This window comes from Polistes canadensis, unplaced genomic scaffold (genome assembly GCF_001313835.1).
Source record: "Polistes canadensis isolate GaletaPanama2010 unplaced genomic scaffold, ASM131383v1 scaffold_79, whole genome shotgun sequence".
NCBI classification, from domain to species: Eukaryota; Metazoa; Arthropoda; class Insecta; order Hymenoptera; family Vespidae; genus Polistes; species Polistes canadensis.
Window position 1 is genome coordinate 578,500 of NW_014569626.1, and position 21,194 is coordinate 599,693.

The 21,194-nt window shown below is 41.9% G+C and overlaps 1 protein-coding gene across 15 annotated transcripts in view; it reads right to left on the bottom strand.

Annotated features, from left to right (window-relative positions):
- The window catches only part of LOC106786646 (RNA-binding protein Musashi homolog Rbp6), a 57,890-nt gene that overhangs the window by 19,120 nt on the left and 17,576 nt on the right, over positions 1–21,194 (bottom strand). For 3 of the 15 annotated variants that reach the window (XM_014748260.1, XM_014748268.1, XM_014748265.1), the window contains one exon: positions 15,471–16,293. The exons of 10 other annotated variants lie outside the window; for them this stretch is intronic. In XM_014748260.1, coding sequence (XP_014603746.1) covers positions 15,471–15,502 — 32 coding nt within the window. In that variant the 5' untranslated portion in view covers positions 15,503–16,293. Of the gene's footprint in view, positions 1–7,887; positions 8,069–15,470; positions 16,294–21,194 lie in introns of those variants that run through there. 2 more of the 15 variants (XM_014748271.1, XM_014748266.1) reach the window with 1 other exon arrangement.

The window sequence follows — 21,194 nt, forward strand, 5'->3', positions numbered from 1 at the left end:
AAAAAAACGGGGAAAAGTCCAAAGAGAGTGGAAATGTTCTCGATGTCGCGCAAATTCTCTAATGAGAGAACGTACCCTGGATATGATGAAGTTAAAAAAAAAAAAAAACAAAAAAAGAAAAAACGATCTGGCTTGAAAAGTTTTCCCCTTCTCCTTCTTCCCTTCAAAGTGCATCATAGCCTATAATCTATCCACCGTTCAACGTGGACTTGCTTTCGACCTTCTCTCGAATACTTTTTTTTTTACGGTTCATAAGACTCACAAATAAAACATTCCAACGAATATCATTTTTTTAGAACACGTCAAAGGTTGGTAATTTGATTAATTTTCCTGCGTTAATTCGTAGTTAACGATAAGAGACAATCATCTAAGAAGAAATAGGATGGGAGGGTAGTAATAATAATAGTAGTAATAGTAGTAGGAATAGTGTGTCTGTGTGAGAGAGAGAGAGAGAGAGAGAGAGAGAGAGAATAACGTAGGAGGAAATCCATAGGCGTAAAAGGTGCGCGCGGGCGCACACGCAGCTCTCGCACAGTTTTCGAGAAAGTAGTGGGGGATGAGGCTAGACACTATGGGGAGGAAGGCAAGCAAGGAAGGAGAGAGAGAGAGAGAGAGAGATAGATAGCAAAAAGGCACGATAGGGAGAAAGATCGGACTATATGCCGGCACGTCGGGTCGATACTCGTTTCCAACGAATCGAGAAAATTCTTCCGAATGACTCGTCTAATCCAAACACAAATATACACGCGGCGCGGCGTATGCATTCGTTGCTGCTAACACAGAGATATGAGAAAATAAAGTGTCATCGAGAAGTCACTCGAATCCTCCGCTTGCAAGAGAATATAATACCTGGTGTCAAATAGATACCCCCCTCTGCCCCCCCCACGCATTGGAAACATAATAAATTGTAATCTAAGACTCGATCAATAAAAAGCATAACGTTTAAACAAGAATACATTTTTTCCTCGCTAACTATTTAGCTTCGAGGGAGTGTGTGCATAATATTATCTTGGTTTCATTTTTAATTATTTACATCCCAGGTGCAATGTGGAATCGTTCGCGCGCTATAATACAACGTTCTGACAAATTGTTGAGAAACATGCAAACCACTAAGAGAAAATAGCGTATTATCGGTAACACATAGTGACCACCACCACCACTACCATCACCAAATTCGCGTCTCGTTCCTACGAATAATAAGTTTTGGCAAATAAGCTTCGAAAGGTAGAAGATGTGTCTTTCCTTCTCGTTCTGTCGTAGGTAGAAACAGTCGGTAAACTTAGATTCCTACCTCCGTGCGAACGACTGCTGCCACCAACGTCGTCGTCATCATCCGTGACACCTCCCTTTCGCACCCACTAATACACAAGCAGCAACCACCTCCTTACACACCACCGTCGTCGTCGTAGTTGCCACCCCTTCGGCAAACCTATCTTCGCCTGGTCAATAACCTCCGAGCTCTCCTCCACGACGAGGAAACGATTAGGCGTCATGAAGGAGTCCTCCAATTGAGAGCCTCTGCCATTCCTACCACCCCCACCCTCCTCGAACCTTTTTCTATTTCATATTATTTACCCTTTATCAACGCTAATTCGTTGTTTCTTTTAGTTATTTATCTTCCCTGCATAAATTATTGTTATTTTTATTTATATCAGAGAGTTCGCCATCTTGAAATTATATCAGTGAACGTCCCACGAGTTCGTTCCGTTGAGAACCACCACCCGTCGTCTCGAAAAACTTATCTCTCGAGGGAAACCTTTAAGAAGTTATCACGACGTAAATGTTTCCAGGTAGACAGCGAGCCGGTGGGAGGGGGGAGCCAGCCAGGGAGGAGAATACTTTATTCGAAACTTTAAAACTAAGTCCCTGTCGATTTTGGTCAGAAAGTAATGATTATTTATGGACGTAGGGATGCTCGATTATTAGCTAATTAATACAAACTTTAAAAGCCTCCACCAAAATGAGAGCATAGAGAAAGAGAGAAACACGTATAATTGATTTTAATAGCGTTCAAATGGACAATTAATTATTATCGATCGTTGCGGGGTAGCTAGCTAGCTAGTTAGCTAGCTAGCTAGCTCGTGGGCAAACCCAATAAAATAATCCTAGCTATGAATTTGATCGAAGTAATAATTTATGAAGAAAATTATAATGCGCGGAGACGCGGATCTTGGACGGCGACGTGAATTTGCTAACCCCCTGGAAATTGTAAGCGTAAGGTGATGCCATCTGTGCTGGTGGTCTGGAAGCGAGTCTTAAAAATCATCCCCCCTTAAGATCAATACTCTGTACGCGAGTGGGCAGGAAGAGAAGTCTATATAGAACGCGACGACTCGTCTGTTATTCTTCTTCAATCCGAGTAAAAACTTCTTACCGTCCCCTTAATCCTTGATAATTTTTATCGAATCGGTTTTATCATCCCTTAGTTACTATAATATTACTAATACCTACGTCAAATTTCCTTTTCGATATTTGATCGAGGCAATATTTTTCTTGCCACAAATTGCATTAAAACGCAAAAATAATTTCTTCTAGATTCGCGAGAAAAAAATGTTTTCCTCTCGTTTGCTCGTAGAATCATCAACGATGGGGGGAAAGTTCAACATGGCTGCCTGCCTACCTGCCTGCCTTCTTAGGTAATCGATGATCATTACCGAAGAGCTTGTTAAACAAATGCGAGGAGAGTTGAGACGATTTATAAACGCATGATGCTCTTTGGAAACCCTATGCCAGAGGAATCGGATGGTTGGATATGGAAGAAGACCCGTGAATTCGGGTCAGGTATTTGGCTTAGGATAGTACTTTGCAAAGGTTTCTTAGCGAGAGTCCTCTTTGCGGCTTCTAATGAGATAATTCGATTTCTACCACTTGAGTTTCACCACCCTCCTCCCTCATTCTTCTTCTTCTTCTTCTTTTTACAACAAATTTCGTTCTTTCAAGAATATTTTGTTTTTTTCGACTTTTTTCTGCTCAGCAAGTTATAAACTCGCAATTATACGAAATTGATTCTTCTTCGAAGAGAGCGAACGAGAGAGAGAGAGAGAGAGAGAGAGAGAGAGGGATGGGGGTAACGGGGGTAAAAAAAGATAGTCGCCTAGAAGAGAAAATAAAAAAATTACAGGTGCAACAGGTCCGTCGAAAGAGAGCAACCAAAGAGGAGTACATATATGTAAGTATGTGTACGTAGAGATTCTGCGCGTTGGTATCGTCACGACACGATCAAATTCTTCTAACAAAATTAATGACTCGGCATCGATCGATTAACCGATTCATTCGAACGAGAACATCTTCCGCGAACAGGTAGTAAACTAAAATGGGTCACCCAGTATACCGAGGACCACCAGCAACAGCAGCAGCAGCAGGCTACTATTCGAGCTCGACGATTCAGCCCACTCGTGCGTTTCCGAGTATCGAACTTTCCTTCGAAAAACGGGTAAAAGAGAGAGCCGAGTAAATACGGAAAACGCATGTCGAGTACCCTCTCTCTCTCTCTCTCTCTCTCTCTCTTTTCACTCTTCAGACGAGCCAACGTAAAAAATTCTTTCCAGAAGTAAGACTCGCAGGAAAAAGAGAGAGCGTGAGCGCGAGAGGGATGGGAAGAAAAGGTTGCTTCGTTTTAAGCTGCTTTCGATGAACAGGAAAAAAGAAAGAAAAAGAAAAAAGCGATGGCTTCTGGCAGCGTTAATCGGCTTAACGACAAAACGCCAAATCTATATTCTCGACAAATAAAATTTGTTAACGAAATAGAATGAAAATAAGAACGGAAAAATGTAAATTGCATAGTCTATGCATGAGCAATATAGAGGAGGAGGAAGAAGGAGTTTCGTCGGTCGGGGTGAGAATAAAAAATTGCAGAGGTTTGCACTCGTTTCGAAGGGGCTGACTCGATGAGTAGTGCAACGTCGATAGAAAACCGTGTTTACTCGTCGTCGTCGTAGTCGTAGTCGTTGTCGTCGTCGTGTCAGCGATTCTAGGACGTATTATTCCCTGAGCGAGCTGACAATCTCGTCGGTTTAATGCGAGGGGGAAAGAGAGAGAGAGAGAGAGAGAGAGAGAGAGAGAGAGAGAGAAACGCGTAGAGGCACTTAACAAGCACTGTGGTCTATGCTTCCCCGAGCTCGTCGAGACGCGATTAAAATCCTGAATTCCACCCCTAAGCGAGAGAAGAGAATATATGCGCGATTCTCGAGTTCCGTTCTACTTGGAGAGAATATCCTTCCAACTCGCGAAAGTTTCGCTTGATCGAAGCACCTACCACCACCCCCCCCACCGTTGCTGTTCATACTACTACTACTACTACTATTACTATTAGCTTACCAAACTAAATCTTTCGAATTTTACAAAGATTTTGATATATCATACGAAGAGTCGCCTAAATCTTTGATGAAAGCTTCTTACCCAAAAGATTTTCTCGATGGACGACTGGTACTACTCCGTCCCACCCACCCACCCCCACGTTCAGACGTTTTCAATAACGAAAGTCATCTCGGTGCTTACCGATCGATACTTTTTCAAACTCTTCGAAGTAGCAGCAGCAACTTTGCCTTGCTTGCTTATAACTTAACGTTTCTACCGTCAAAATACACGAGGAGTTTACATTTGATTTAAAAAAAAAAAAAAAAAAAAAGTCTCTATTTTTTTTCTTCTTTTTCAGTTATGGCACAGGAAAAAACTGAAGCCAGCCATTCATCTGGACAATCGATATCGACTNTTTTTTTTCTTTTTTTTTTTTCCTATTCTTTTTATTTTTCTTACTTTGGTTACTTTGGTTCGACGACCGAACGAACTGTACGAACTATCGTCGAAAAAAAAAAAGTCTCTATTTTTTTTCTTCTTTTTCAGTTATGGCACAGGAAAAAACTGAAGCCAGCCATTCATCTGGACAATCGATATCGACTCATGAGACACGAACCAATGCTGGACGCCAATGGAAACGAAACCAATGAAATCGGCGAGGATGATACGATCAGTATCGATGATCTATTGGAGGAAGAACAAGCTCGAGACTAATTTAAGCCTGTTTCAATGATTACTAAATTTATGCATAAAAGATATCTATTGGGAAAAGCAATTTCAGGTCAAAGTTTTGAGTGAGAAGTAATACAAAAAAAAAAAAAAAAAAAAAGAAAACAGCCAGGTAAATCCTCGGAGGACTTGCAACGCGAAGAGGATTACGGATTCTATTCAGGGCTCGTCGTAAAGTACGAAATTGTTCGAACCGGTGACTGTTTCGTACCAACCTTCTAACCTTTTCTTTCGAAATCCCAAAATCCCTTAGTTCTCTCTCTCTCACACACACTTTTCACCGAGTGTACTACGTTTCAACGTCGGAATAATTCTTTTAGACATCAAATTCGTGTAAGACGAGCATGAGTAATAGGTCGCGAAAATAATAGACAAGATAATTTACAACAACTACATATTTTGTTTGTTTGTTTATTATGCCAAATTTTAATTTGACGCAATTTCATGCAAGAAGCAATATTCTGGATAATTTGCAACTGAGACGCCAACGAAAAGACGTTCAACTTACGTACAATAGAAAAAAAGAGAGAGAGAGAGAGAACGTGTCCCTTTTTTCAAAACTTTAGTTGGAATTTTAATTTTCCAGAGACCAACTCTCTCCTAGCCCCGTAGTACCAAAGCGTGTCCGCATTCACGTATCTAATTAAGAGAAAGACCCTCTGGAAGAGCTACTAATCTCAAACTTTTCTTCCCCGGCTCCTCCTCCCTTTTATTTTCCCCCCCCCCCACACACACAGTTCCGGTAAAAAATAATTTCTCTTAGCTGAGAACTGAATTTTTGTCCAAGGACCTGGAAAACTTAGAAAAAATGGAAAGGTATCGCGGGCAAAATAGATTTCAAAGTAACAGAAAGAATGAATTGCAAAAATAATAATGGGCACTTGCCGAAATCTGTCTCTGCTTGGCAGAATAAGACGTTTAGAGAGGCGGCGGCCGTGTTTGAGCTTGCCGATCGAGTTATATCCGGAACGTTGTTATCTCAAGTTATATCGAGAGTACAAGCGAAAATAGGTTGAAATCTTGCATCGTATTTAATTTAGGGCGTGGTGTGTTGGTAGCTCGTAAAAGAGAAGGAAAATGACAAGTCGCGCCGATAGAGTGGTAGGCCCCCCATCGATCGAACCATTGCTGACGTTGACCCGATTGCAAAGATTTAAACCTACCACAACAAGTCTAATATTTTTTTTGTTTATTTTCGACAAAAAGAAAAAGTTTGTTCGGGGTTTACCCGTTGCCCCCTACCCTCCCCCATCTATTTCCATCTAGTTCAAACTCGATAGTAATTATTAATAGATGAATCAATGTCGGTAAGATTGCATAGATGCACCAGGTGACGCGGTAGCAACGGTAAAGCTCGAGTACTCCCACTCGAGTTCTCTCCTTCTCTGTTAAACGTCGATCTTCCGCCATAATGGTTAGAGCAGTCGATGTTCGGCAGCTGTTGCTCCTCCTCGCACACAACTATATATCTTGTTAAGGCTGGTTTAACGTCCTCCTTAGTATCTCTCTCTCTCTCTCTTACACGCGCCAAGGTAGGTAGACAGTTTCTTCCTCGAGATTCATCCTCGATGCGGTCTGAAGGACTACGAGCAGCTTCGAGGAGGCTAGAGAGAGTATGAGAGAGAAAGAGAGAGAGGAGAGAGAGAGAGGAGAAAGGAGATGCATCGTATCATCGACAACGAGCACGCCAACGAGGACCGGCAACGGGTCAGCAAGCAGCAGAGCCAGCAGCAGCAGCAGCCATCGTCAGTGGCCGCTAGCAACGTCATCGACAACGCACACCATGTGTCCTCGTGACAAAGAGCTCATTCAACGGCGGACAATGGGTCTCCTCTCCCTTCTCTCTTTCTCTTTCTAACACACAGCACGAGCGTTCACGTCGAGCCTCCAACGGCGGACTTCAAAACCGAAAACTGGAAGAGAGATTATTGCCAATGGATTTCGAGATGTATTCTTTTATTATGTATATAGAAATATTTTAGTTGATAATAAAATGATATTTATATATGTTTCCATGTGTATAGATATATTTTATATATGGAAAGAAATGAATGTATGGTATATAGGTACAGTGCATAAAATGAGATCGTTGATCCTTTAAGAAGACACCCATGATTTATGATTTAAAGATTCATCAAGATCGTTTGTCGGACGAGACAACGAAGAAACAAAATAAAGAAAGATGAAGAGAGTGATGTGAACGGTTAGAGAGAAAAACAATCGCGTGTTGAGCCTGATGAACGATAAAGATGCGTCTCCCCGGTGCATCCCAATCCATAGTTGGCCTTCGTTCTTTGAATGAGAACCATCGTGCCGTTAGCAATTTAGCAAAGCTTCGCTGTCGGCAACAACGAAGCTCCTTCAGGATGAACTAACCGAGGAAAAGAGAAGAGAAGAGGAGTCGGGGTTTCTCTTTTCTCGTTTCTTCGTTCCAAGGCTTCCCTCGCCTCGCGAAACGAAAAACGAGAGGAGAAACGCACGATGGTCCTCCATATATCCATCTTTCTCTCTCTATCTCTCTATCTCTCTCTCTCTCTCTTTTCTACACGAGAGAAAGAGGAGAGTTACTATCTCTTGCTATGCCAGTCCAGAGTTTCGTCTGGTAAAAGCGAGCCGAGCTACTCCAGAAAGGGTGTGGCTTGGTTGTGTTGCACGAAGGAGGAGTAGTAATATATCCGTAGGTGCATACACAAGAAGACTTACACCGAAAAGACTATCCAACACAGATAAACAGAATTCACGTATAATATACATGGAAGATAGGACGAGTGGTGCTCGAGGTGAACCGCGAGATGAGAGGAAAGGTGCCGTCTGCTCGGACTAAACTGCTTGTTTTCAACGAAGTAGGAGAGAAGTAGGTACCTTCAAAGGGACCGCTCCTGACCACGGACTCGATTTTATTGGTTGAGTAGGATGCTGCTGCTGCTGCTGCTCCTACGGTGGTTAGAACGACGACTACGACGACATGTTCTCGAGTTTTCTCGATCATCTTATACGCGTTGCGTGCCCTTTAAATTGGACTCTACTGCACTCAACATATTTTCTGCAAACAACGGACAGAAAGTAAATCAAATAAAACGTTCAAGAGGAATAGTTTGTATCTCTGTTAATAGTTTTTCCTTCGAGCAAAGTCACGCATGACCTGTTGCGCTTCGTCAAAACGACGACGACGACGACGACGACGACGACGCAATGCACGCTATAGCAAAAAAAAAAAGAAAAAAAAACGGCAGACGTTTCGTGACACATCGCAGCATCGAAGGTTAGACTCGTTAAAATCTTAATTACTCGCTTCAACACGCGAATGTTCCTCTCATTTTGTATGCAACACCTAAAACTTTATGATTCCTAGATTAGTTGATCTAGGAACATATATGACGACGTTTGTATGAATTCATTATTAGTTACAACATTTATAAATAATGAAATATAATTAAAAGTTTTTTTTTCAGATGTGTACGCGAGAACGAGTGATCAACTCTAAACGTTGTGGAATAAGAAAAGTTTCTACGTATTCCACTAAACCTTGGCCAATGATTTTAATTAACGATTGCCATTGTGTGTCGGGAGCTTCTAATAGATTTCTTTTTTTATTATATATATACAAACATTGTCATCGATTTTCAATCTATCCAGAGAGATATACATTTAGAATTATTTTTATTAAAAAAGATTTATTCATAATATTTCTTAGAAAGGGAAACTCTACAAATGTAATATTAAATAAAATATCAGCGATAGGTAGAGAGATCGGAGAGTGGAGAGTTTGGTCGTTCCCTTCTGCAACTTACATATAAAATAAATGAGAGCTCGCAGGCAGCTGCTATCTAGCACCTGGCGAGGAAACCTTTCGATCCTGCGAGCCGTAATAAATACAAAAAGACAGAAAGAGAGCGTTCAGGTATCGGAAGTGGCCCTGTAATTCTACACGGACGGCTTTCGCTGAGCGGAAATTTTCAAAATTATACGGGAAACCGTATAAGATAAGTCCCTCTTTGAAAACTTCTCTCTCCTAGTGGATTAATGAAACGACTTTTTTTTTTGTTCTTTTCTTTCATACCTCGAAATGCAAGAAACTTTCTGCGTAACGCAGAATTAACAAGGTAATTTAGCAAATCGATACGCTGCTGCCTCGTTTTTCACCGTACTACCACACCAGCTTCAAGGAAGAGAAATCAATGAGGTCGCGTGAGACGCTATTGTGCGAAAAATTTCTTTTAAATCCCACCTTAGTATTAGCCCATTCTATTGTTCTTTCAGTATAACACACGTCGTACACGATCGAACGAGTCCACGACGATTGTTAATAAAACGAATTACGAATCTATTGTGTCATTTCTTTCCATACACATTTTACAGGGGAACAGAAGGAAAAAGAAGAAAAATTACATATGTGATGTGATGTGATGTGTTGTGTTGTGATGTGCAAGGGTCCTATGAAGTTCCCTTGCACCTTCAAGAACGTACTGCACCCTATCATTCAAAAAACAATTATTAAATATGTATTAACAAGAAAATGAATAAACGCCTAAGAAAATATTGGAATATTTCACAACGGCTAAAAGAATGTTTCGAAAATTTGGAATGCTTTCGAAATGATTCGATATAACCGTTTACATCAAAACCGTGGTTGCGCTTTTAACAAACAAGAATTGAATGGGAAAGTGTTGACTGTAACAAGGTCGGACACTGATTATTCCGTTTCTTTCTTGATATCGTTCTACACTGCGTAAAGAAGGACAAATGTAAACGTTGACGTTGGCTATTTGCGAGAGAGAGAGAGAGAATATATGTATCCTCTGTACAATAAGTAAACAAGAGCTGCATAAAAAACACAAAGGTGTCTGAAAACCTTGGAGATTTTTTTATGTGGTGTGAAAGAAGAAGAAAGAGATAAAGACGGAACGATTACTTCCTCTGGGAATAGATCAAAAAATTCTCTTCGAGAATAACCAAAAGTACGTGCATGCATTCGTTAATGAGATATTTTTTTCGTTTCCTTTGCGTTTCGTTCCGTTTAAACAATAACCATCGTTCATTTATGTAGAATTATTATAAGGAAAGCAAATTTTGTCTATTCCCCATATATATTTGACCTGATATCGATAAGATTTGTTGGGCATTTTGACTTAAAACAATAAAATACGTGGTTAAGCGGAAAAATTGTCCGGACGTGCAGGTCAATTATTATAATTAATTACAGTCTGGTGGGAACGGATAGGCGTTTCACGAATGACGAATTTAATTCGATGAATTTATTTTGACGAACGAGCCGTCTATGGAAATAATAATAACGACCAAGTAATGACGATGATAATAATAGCAATAATAATAGTAACAATAGCAATAAAAAGAAATGCGAATGTAGGGTGGTGGTGCATTCGACAGAAACGCCGGGAGGGAACCGAGGGAATCGGGGGAACGGGGGAGGGGGGTTATAAGAGAAAGAGAGAAATGCTTGTAGAGCAAATAACGAGGAGCGTTTCTCCGCTCAGTTGAGAGAACAAGAATCCGACAATAGTTATCTCGTTATTCGAGATTCGTTGGACCGTGTTCCAAAGTTACACCGAAAACGCCCAAGGTAAAACGATCCTGCCAACTCGACGAATCGATGCATCCTAGCTAGTACCTATCTATGCCGTTACTTTTTCTGCATTAATCTCAACTGAATGTTCACTTTCACCTCGAATCGATGCAGCAGCAGCAGCATTTTGACGCAAGCTTGCGGTTCATTTTTACTACGATAGATCCGATCTAAAATACAAGTAAGGAGAATAGTCAACAGTTAAAAGTTTCTGCACCGACAAGATGAGTAGCCGAAAAAAGAAAAGAAAAGAAAAAAAAATCTATTACGTTATTTATCATAAAAACCATTCGCGCGATTATTTTTTAGAATGATTAAGCGGAATATTGGAAAACGTATGATCGCGTAAACAACTTTAAACCGAATAATCAGGGCACGCATCGTCGATGCTTTTATAATTTTCAAACGTCATTACGAACGCTGAATGAAAATTCAATGAGTCGATGTAGAAATACTCGTTGAATGAATGCAAAGCTTTTGTACTTAAATACCTAAGCAAATAAAACAAGATTTAAATGGAATTCAATTCGTTGTATACGAATTCGGCGTCAGCTCGCTCGCTTGCTCGCATAAATGCGCATATTGAAAAGATTGAAGTAAATATTATTCGTTTGTAAAACGCAAATGTCGATGGTGGTTTATTAACTGTGCGAGATGATTCGGATCTGTAGAAAGAGAACTCCTCCTCTATGGTTTGAAAAATCATTCGATGATATCGTCCATAGTAATTACGGTTGGTGTAAACAACCGGGAGAAAGAGAATCGAATAATATAACGATCGAATTAATTCGGGTCACGTAGGCATCCTACTTTCCAAACTATACTATCGATCATCAATTCGCTTAATATCACGGTAAGTGAAAAAGTCGTCGTTCGTTGTTTGGTGATCGATGTTATATTAAGCATTTGTAGTACTACTCTGGCCAATAAAGTGGTCAATAAAGTCTAACCTCTTTTTTTCCCGATCATATCATTAATAATCCCATAAAATATCAATAGGAAAAATCCATCGATCAAGACTAAAGAATAAAGTAAGAGTGCTGGAACAAGAAGTGATGAGAGTTGAGGAGAGAAAGAGGCGGAGGACAACAAACAGGCCATAACAGGAAAGATCGCGAGAAAGAGAGAAGTGGAAGGAACGTATGCAGGTTGCATGTACGCGTATTCCAAGAGTGGTTGGTAGAAGGAGTAGCTTGACTGGTAAGCCAGAGGAATAGAGAGGTAAAGAGGAGGAAAAGAGTGGCAGGCAAGCAAGCAAGCAAGGCAGGCAGGCAGACACACCACGTGCATCGACCGAGGTCTTTGTCACTGGAAACCACCGTGCTCGATTTCTCTCTTCTTCTACCTCTTTTTCTATTCTTCGTAACGCGAAGCCAAAGTTCTCCTATTTCGAAAAATCTACCAATGAAGATATCGAGTTCGATCGGCGAGAAAAATGCACGAGCGCGCCATGATAGAGATAATGTACGAGAGGTATAGGAAAATGTAAAAAATGCAAGTACAAATTTCGATTCGCATAATCGCGAACACGTGCGTTGTAATTTGACGTCAACAAAAGATAGTCCTATATGCATGACTACGTATCAGCTAAGATGTTTTATATTCAACATTTATGTTATTTTTAACGAGTATACCAGTTTCTCTAACCTTACTTCTTATTACTTATGTAATTTTTTGTATTTAATTTATCATGACAATGAAATTAATGTGTATATTTATGCGAAATTGCTTATCTCATAATACGTGGACAATCAAATCGAGCTGCGGTTCGATATCGCATAGAAAACTTTTCAAAGCAGAACAAAATTCCAACGTTTTCTTTTTCTCTTGCTTTCGACGAGGATACGTCAGGCCTGAAAGAGTAAAAAAAAAAAAAGAGGAGAGAGAGAGAGAGACAGAGAGAGAGGGAGAGAGAAGGAAAGCAATTTGCTTCTAGTCCGCGAACGAGTCGCAGTCCAAACTAATTACGGCGGTCTGCGCTTTGCAGCACAAAACAAAAGGGCGTTCATCGGAGCCGATGAACATTTATTGCAACAGAACCGAGGCGAGCACCAGAAATCTCGATGGAGTTGCGAGAGAAAAAGAAAAATGCCCTGGCTGCCTGTCCAAATTTCATCCGTAAAATGAACAAATCTATGACGAATCGTTCAAAGTAAAAAAAAAAAAAAAAAAACAAAAAAAGTATCATCCCCGGATAATTATTGCTAGCATTATTATTATTATTATCAAGGGAGTTATGACAGAGTTGCAATTATTCCTTCCGCAATTAATTAAACTAAACGAGCGCGGGAGATTTGACGGACGGACACTCATACACACAGAAACACACACACATATACGGTTTAGCCTTTTGCGGTGGGATGTCACTCTCGTGACGGCACTCGAGAGCCATGCGTTCCACTTTATCGGGGATTATCATGCACGAGGGGCTTATCAACGATATACGTATACTCTTTAATCGCTCTCCCTAACGATTATTCGCATTGGAAATTATTTACCGAATGTAACCAAGTCAAATTTTCCTAAAATCGTCTAAACAGCTCGTTTTCATTTGAGTTATGTATGGAAATATGTCGGGGCGAGTTTTGCTGCTCTCAAAGTTTTCCCTTCAACTGAAATCGTAGCTCCTGCTGCCTGCTACTGCTGCTGCTTTTGCTGCTGCTTCTGCTGCTGCTGCTTCTGCTTCTCTTCGTCGGATATAATCGGAGATTGCCACTTGAATTATCATCGATGCAAATCAGTCGACGGATCGAGTCTAATTTAGCTTATTCTCTTTGCTCGCTCTTAATAAAGTCCCTTTTAATGGACTTTAATAGCCGTCTCTTCATCTTCGAATACTTCCGTATAATACTCCGTAGTAGGAGAGTGAAAAAGGAAAAAAAATAATCTTTCAAGGCCGATGCCAGGCAACGCGTGACAAACTTTCCAAAGTATGCACACAGATTATATCTGTGGGATAGTTGCAAGTTTCCCGCCTTAAATCTGTCCTTCCACGAAGTCAAAAGTTCATCGCACGCTTCGGCTCATTTTTTACTCTCTCTCTCTCTCTCTCTCGCTCTCTCTCTCTCACTGCTTGTGTCAAATAATTGTAGCTTAGAAGGTGAAAGGGGGGTTGGGAAGGGAATCCGTCCAGACGAAAACTACTTTACTCAAACTCTTCCAGAGTAGATTTTCCTCTCAAACAAACTACACAGAGACATTTTGTTCCGGGCCTTTTTTTTGTTTTTGCATCCTTTGGAAAGAAAAGCAGTCACGGTCGACGTAACAAAAGACATCTGTACACGCGCGTGCTTCGTGTCGCGATGATATACATTCATTCCCTGTCTATTTTTCGCAATAAAAGAAAGATAGAAAAATAATCTCTCCCGTGTGTTGGTGCACTCGTCGGGTCGCGTTGACGAGAGCGAAAGAGAGAGAGAGATAAAAAGAAAATAAATGGCAGCAAGAGTGTAACGGACAGATGGACTTCATTTCCGTCAAATCGTAACGTACGAGAAGCAATCGAGCAATTATTACTGAAAGAAAAATATACCTGTCCTGCATGATAATAAATATAAAATCCAGTTATATAGAGGAGAGATAAAAACAAATTAAAGATGGAATGCATCCGGGCATACCATCTGTTTTTGCGTTGTCAAGACTACCAGTGCGCCTCGAACGTTGGCCACTGGTGGCCGAGAGGAGGGAAAGAAACGTAACCGCGACACCCTTCGTCTTTTCTGCGGATTCTCCCCCTTTCCCTCGACCAATCGTAGCATAACGCTCGTCGTCATAACGACCAAATGAGGAATGCGGGGAACAAATAAATAACCAAACGAAATAATAAATGCAAGCGGAGGAGTTGGTCGTAAAGAAACAAACGATTATTATATTATTCATTATCTCTATCTTCTTTAGGTTATATTTGAATATAGGTAATAAAGGGGTTTTGCCAAATAAAGGTCGTGCTGCCAAATGATTAAATCGATTAACGTTGTAGAGCAGCTAATAACGATAAAGCAAAATTCCATTCGGCTAGACGAGCACGTAATTCAAATGGTCGAAACACTTTAAAATTGCAATAGACGTCGTAGTATTATTACGTATAGGTGTCGTGTCGTCGTTGTCGTCGTGATTTCTTGAAAATGTGTGCGGCTCGCGTTGTTCAGGAGGGGAGGTAACTACGCGACGAGAAGGCAGAAATGAAGAGAAAGCGAAAGCAGAGACCGAGAGCGAGCGAGAGAGAAAGATAAATAGGGTGAGCGGTGAACTAACTGGGAAGCCTAGGACGAAAGAGAAAGATAGAAAATCGGCAGAAGGGGATAGACAAAGCCTCGACGCGCGTTCCCAAGTCCAGGCTCTACCTCTCGTGTGCGCGACGTGCATACCTACACACGCGCAAACAGTCCTTCTTTATACACAACAGCACGCATACAAGCAAAGGGGACGGCAGACAATATAGGCACAAGGCAAAAGGGAGAGAAAGAAGAGACCCCGACAAGCGATATCCTTTTTCGAGAGAGTCGTTCTACGAAAGGAAACAAAGCGTGGTTGTATGTGTAGCAGTGCCAGAGGAACAGAGAGAGAGAGAGAGAGAGAAAAAAGGGAGGGAGAGGATGCACGAGGATGAAACGTGCAGGTAGAAAAGCAACGCTCTCTCTCGCTTTCTCTCCTCTCCTCGCGGCACTCGTCGCAACGAAATAACGAACGAACGAAGAGAAACAAACAAATCGAGGAAAGGAGAACAAGACAAATTACGAGGGGAACGCGTCCAAATTCTAAAATGCGAGAGGAAGAAAGAGATATATATATATATATATATATATATATATGTAGCCATTAGGAAAGAGAAAGAAAGAGATTGTAGTTTTTCGTAGCTTACCCGACTGCCGGAAAGGTCGTGTAAGGAAACATCCTATTCTTCGCTTCCAGGCTCCTCGCTTTCCGCTCGCCCTTTCTCTTTCTCTCCCTTTATTTCAGTTAACTCCAAATATGCACAACAGGACAAAAATCTAACGTTCGCGCCGGGATAATATTTTGTTAATGTAGGTTTTCCCACGCGCTAGCCCTTCTCCTTCTCCTTTCAATGGATGCACGGGAGAATCCAAGGACGCGGGGAAGAAACGAGTCGACGACGACGACGACGACAACGACGAACAACGCGCGCGATGCCGATTACGAGGACGAGACTCGGCACAGCAAGCAAGTTCAAGGTCTCGGAGCACGCAGTATACAGAACACAGAGGAGAGCACTCTACGATGACCAGAGTTAATAGCTCGGGGAAAAATAAATCAAAAGAAATAAACGAATGAATTCCTCGATAATTGTTCGTTATTTCGGTGTTCTTTTGGTAACGCGCGGAACGAAACGAAACGATGCGAGGGCCGGCGCGCGATCGCGCGAGACAAAGGACGAAAGGGATCTGCGTGCAGCGCTCTAACCAGTCTCACGCGAAACCAAACGGTGCAGGAAAGAGAGGTAGAAAAAAAAACGGCAGATGCCACACGTACTACTATACCTCGTGTTTTGTTCACACGAAGCCACGCACGCACAGTCACACACTCGTAGTTCCAGACACCACTTTCTCGTATCTTTTCTTCTTCCTCTTCTTATTATTCTTTTTCTTCTTCTTCTTCTTCTTGCTATCCTTGCGGTTTCCTTCTTCAGTTGTGTTACGCGTGCGCGGAAAGGACGCGCGAAAATTCTTGCGATTCAAAAAATTGATTAAGACAAAAATAATAATTCGCGAGAGGAAGAGAGAGAGAGAAATAAATCGAGCAAAGCAAAGTGTTTAGGGTATTGGATGAACGCGTTGCTTTTATAAGAGAGTAAACAACAGTCTTGGAACAGAAGAAAAATATAAGAAAACGCTTAGAGTCTCCGTATCTCTCTCAACGAAATGCGTCAACTGTGCGCTCGCACCGGGTGCCGGTGCTCGAGTGGTGGGGGTAGCTCCTGCCTCGGCGAAGGCAGCAGTGGCGCCGCGCCGGCTGTTTCAAGGGAGGGGGAACACTGCTCGTTGGCTAACACACTTTTACTGGGGGATGGACTGCCTCGAGTTAGGTTAGATAGTCTGCGGGGGGATGAATATGACGTGAGCGCACCCTCTAACGCACAACGGCCGACGTGCGTACTAACGGCCCTTCTCCTTTTTTCCTTTTTCTTTTTCTTTCTCCCTTCTCCTCCTTCAACAAATTCTTCTGAAAGTTTGTTCTTACGACTTTTAATACATTTTCCTACACTCGATATCGTTCTCGTTCTCGTTTTTACGGTACCTACAAATGGCCATTATCGTTGGAAACTGTGCGAAAAACAAGCGCAACTATAAATTATTTCAAACTTTGAGAAGAGCAAAGAAAATTTGTTTAAGAAATAAAAGCTAGGAGCTAGCCGTCGTCGTTTGAGTTGGAGAAAGGTTTCGCGTATGGTATGCAACTACTACCATGACGTTTGCCTACGCAAATAACGACCCGCTAAATTCTATACGAACAAACACGATCGATCAAAACTCTCTACGAACGAAACAAACGTATATATCTTTCGGAATATGTTTTATTATAATAGAAAATATCGACGCGATCGACGTGTACCAATTCGTAGTACCTCTGCCCTTCGACAGAGGACCCTGCATCGTTAAATAAGCTATAATCCGTAGTGACACGGCACTGGCCAAAATTATGACGCGTCCCTTCGGTCGGTAAGCTGTTTGCTAGCTTAATCAAATTAATTACAGATATTCATATGTATATATACTACCACATGTATGATGGCGTATAAGTGGTAGCGTTTAAATATCGCGTCATTTATACCGGACTCGGTGGCAGCGCGGTATCTTCTCTATCTCCCTCTTGATCTCTACTCTTCGCGAAATTGCATCGTAACAGATAGTTCGAATAATTTTAAACCGTACGAAAGGACAAAAGTGACAGGGAAAAATGATGAAATATGTGTATTTATCCGCGCAAGATTTCGCAACAAAGACCACGACACGCGCGAAGACTTTGACGCTTCGGTTCTCTCGACGTTGGAGGGAAACTGCGGTGAAGGGAAAAAAAGGGAAGCACGCGTACATAAATACATATATAGATAAGTAAGTGTTCGCACAAAGGTAATACGTGGGTTCGCAGGGAAACCGGTAAAGTGCCGCGGTGTTGGTTACACCGTGGGTCGACGCCATGAGTTATGCAACCGTAAGACTTGTATGGTTTGTTGGTTTATATGCTCGTAGGAGAAGGAGTTTGACAGAATTATTATCTCTCTCTCTCTGTCTAAAAGATATATCTAAAGATCTTAGTAAAGCTAGCAAGCAGATCAACATTTCCTCCTTGTTTTTATCCCTCTTGGACCACACGGGGAGCCGATAGGAGGAGGATAGGTCACGATCGGAAATAGCTGGCCAGCCTCCAAATCGTCGGACAGATTCCGAGCGTGCGAGGAACGTCTCAAGGTGAATGCGTTGACCCTATTCGGTAAATATACGCAACTACGTATGCACGTTCTGACCATATGCAGAAAAGAACAAAACTGGACTAGACGGGATTATAACTTCTTCCCTAGCAGAAATGTACTCGAAATCAAAGTCATCGCGTGCTGCTCCTACGTATTCCGATTAAAGATTATTTCGCGATAGGAGCGCGCATACATATGCAAAACTCGATCGAACGGGGAAAGAAAAACGTTGGACTGGTGGAATGTTGTAAAAATTGCAGAATTGTGCGCGCGAAACTAATTCCACTCGAGTCGTCGAGAACAAAAAACAGGAAGCGTTCACTCGCGGTGTTTCCTATCTGCAATACGAGCTCCCTTTAAGAGGATTCTAAAGAGAAAGAGATGAGACACCTGGGGTGACCCGTTCGACGGCACTCCTCGTGCTTCCCCGTGACTGCAATCGCGTCGCTTTCACCCTCCAGCCACGTGTTTCCCTTTATTCTCGATATACACATTGTACGCATAGTGTATACTCCTCGATGCATATGAACACAGATGACGAGGATGGTGATCGTAGCACAATTTTATTACGCAAATTCGATTTATCTCGTCTCTATCTCTTTGGCGAGGAACAGCTAACTGTTTCACGGACTAACAGACGCAAAGAATTCTTGAATTTCTTGATAAGAAAGAGGATCCCGAGCATAAATAATCAGCGGACTACTGTTCCAGATAGTCATTGCACTTTTCGCGTTTTCGTATGTAGTAGGTAGATAGATCTTGGCAAGCCACAACTACATCAGCCACGCACATTCGGCCGCGATCGTTACGCCGTGTAACTCGGCTCCGGTGAAAGCTATCTGGGTTATTTTACAAAGGAACTCATCCGAGGGAGCTCTTAACAAGTGCTGCGGGTCGTACAGGAGAGAGAGAGAGAGAGAGAGAGAGAGAAAGAAAAAGGGAATGAAACAAACGCGGTAACGATTTTGTGTCGACAAAAGCAAGCGGCCGTTTGCAATTTCACCAAATGGAACTTTACTTTAATGCTCCAAACAGCAAGATAAGTAAAGGACGAGGCATTAAAAATATCTATGTTGCATCAAACGCGCGTTTCTCGTGTCATACGAATTAGAAAAGCACGAGTAGGGATCTCTTAGCGTATAAACTAGGAGACAAGGTAATTATCCGTTTACTATCTTCTCAAGCATTAACTCGCATTGGAATATCGAAAATGAAGGAACGATTAATAGGCAGTCAAGTTCGAATTTTAAACGATCGCCAGTGGCAGCTAGCGCCGTTTGAATATCACGGAAATTGAAACTATAAATTCTGCGATCCCATAAATTCCGTGACTTACCGAGCGTAAACTCTGTTCTCTCTCTCTCTCTCTCTCTCTCTTCTATCCACTAGGGTATGGGAAAGAGAGAAACAGAAAGAGAGAGAGAGAGAGAGAAAGTCGTAAGTACTGTGAAATAACGAGCGCGAGCTAGCTAGCTAGCTAGCTAGCTACCACTTCGGAACATTCTCACCTCGAGACTACGAGTCCGAAAGGCCTCTTACTTACGAAGATTCATTTTATCATTCTCCTCTCGTATCGTATACGCGAATAACAGGTAGTCTACGTGACGCGAAAGAATTGTCAGCAGAGAAATCTAATAATAAGCGAACGAATATTTACTTTTTAACTAACAATAATAATTTAACGTTCACAATCTTGAAAAGCCTTTAACTCTGGGAAAAGAGAAAGGTTTATTTTGTTGTTTCGTAATATTTGGAAGAATCGAATAGGCAAATGCTAAGTTGTAAATAGTAAAATGGCGCTTGGTTGATCGTTCGAACGAGAGAGAAAGAGAGAGAGAGAGAGAGAGATCGAAAATGGTTCTTGCTGGTAGCGAACGTAAGTACGTATTCTCGTCACGACGAGTTGCACCGGGTGGTACGGCGTGCCAGACACGAGCCGGTCTTTACTACTGGCTACCCCTGCTACTACCACTACTACTACACACCCTTCTCACCCTTAGTCTCGTTCGACCTCACCCTTCGTTGTCGGAACACTCACTTAACTTCCATCCTTCCTCCTCCTCCTCCTCCTCCTTCTTCGTTGAGACTTTGCAAGATTTTCCTTCTTATCGCATTTTCCTTTTCTCTCTCTCTCTCTCTCTCTCTCTCTCTCTCTCACAGTTTTGTCGAAGCTTATCCCTTCCCGCAGCTTTGCTTAATTTTACCCACCGCTTACTCGCGACACGTGTATAGAAATAAACACGTTTCCTAATTTGTGTCCGACATTATTTCGTTCGGTTGTTACAAAATTTGGATATCTTTCGATCCCTTTTATCTTAAGGATCTTTTGGAAATATATCGATAAACCTTCCAGCCATGAGATTGTGTCAACGAGCTAAGTATATCCTGGCAGAGATATCGTCCGACGCGATCGTTAGCAGAGTTCGTCCTTCGTCGTACCATCGAGTTTCTGGCCCCATTGTCGTGCTCGATACCGTATCGATTCTAAGGAACTCGAGGTGGGGTTGCGAGTAGAATAAAGAGAAACGGAATGGAGAGGAGAACCGATGGAAAAGAGAAAACAAGTGTGGAAAGGGGAGAAAATGTTGGTGGAAAAAAAAAAAAGAGAGACAGAGAGAGAGAGAGAGAAATGGATAGTATAAAAGTACGCGGGCCCGGCCCTGTTCGTTACTCTTATCGGAAACCGGAAGCAGTATCGACAGCCCTGAGGTCACTCAGATCGAAGATTTTTCGATTGTTGCCTCCCACGAATACTCTGACAAAAGAAATCGGAGAAAAGTCGGTCGGTCAGGTCGGGTCGGGTGGTGGTGGTCCAAGGGAAAGGAAGAAGGAAGCAAAAAGTATCTATATATCTCGCTAAGGGGGTGGCCCTACCTTCGAGTTTACAATTATAGCTGATGACGACATTCGATAGTAGCTCCACCGTTTCTCGACCCCCACCACCCACTTTTCATCCTTTTCGTTGTAAACGTTTCTAAAAATCAAACAAGAGATCCGTGAAGAAGAAGAAGAAGAAAGTCTTCCAACTCGGGGACAAGCGCGATTAGAAAATCGATCTAAATCAAAGAAATATGCGAAGAAACGTCGTAGATTATCGCGAAAGTGGGTTAACGCATCGGTTGCGCACGAATTAACAACACACCTGACTAACTTGCA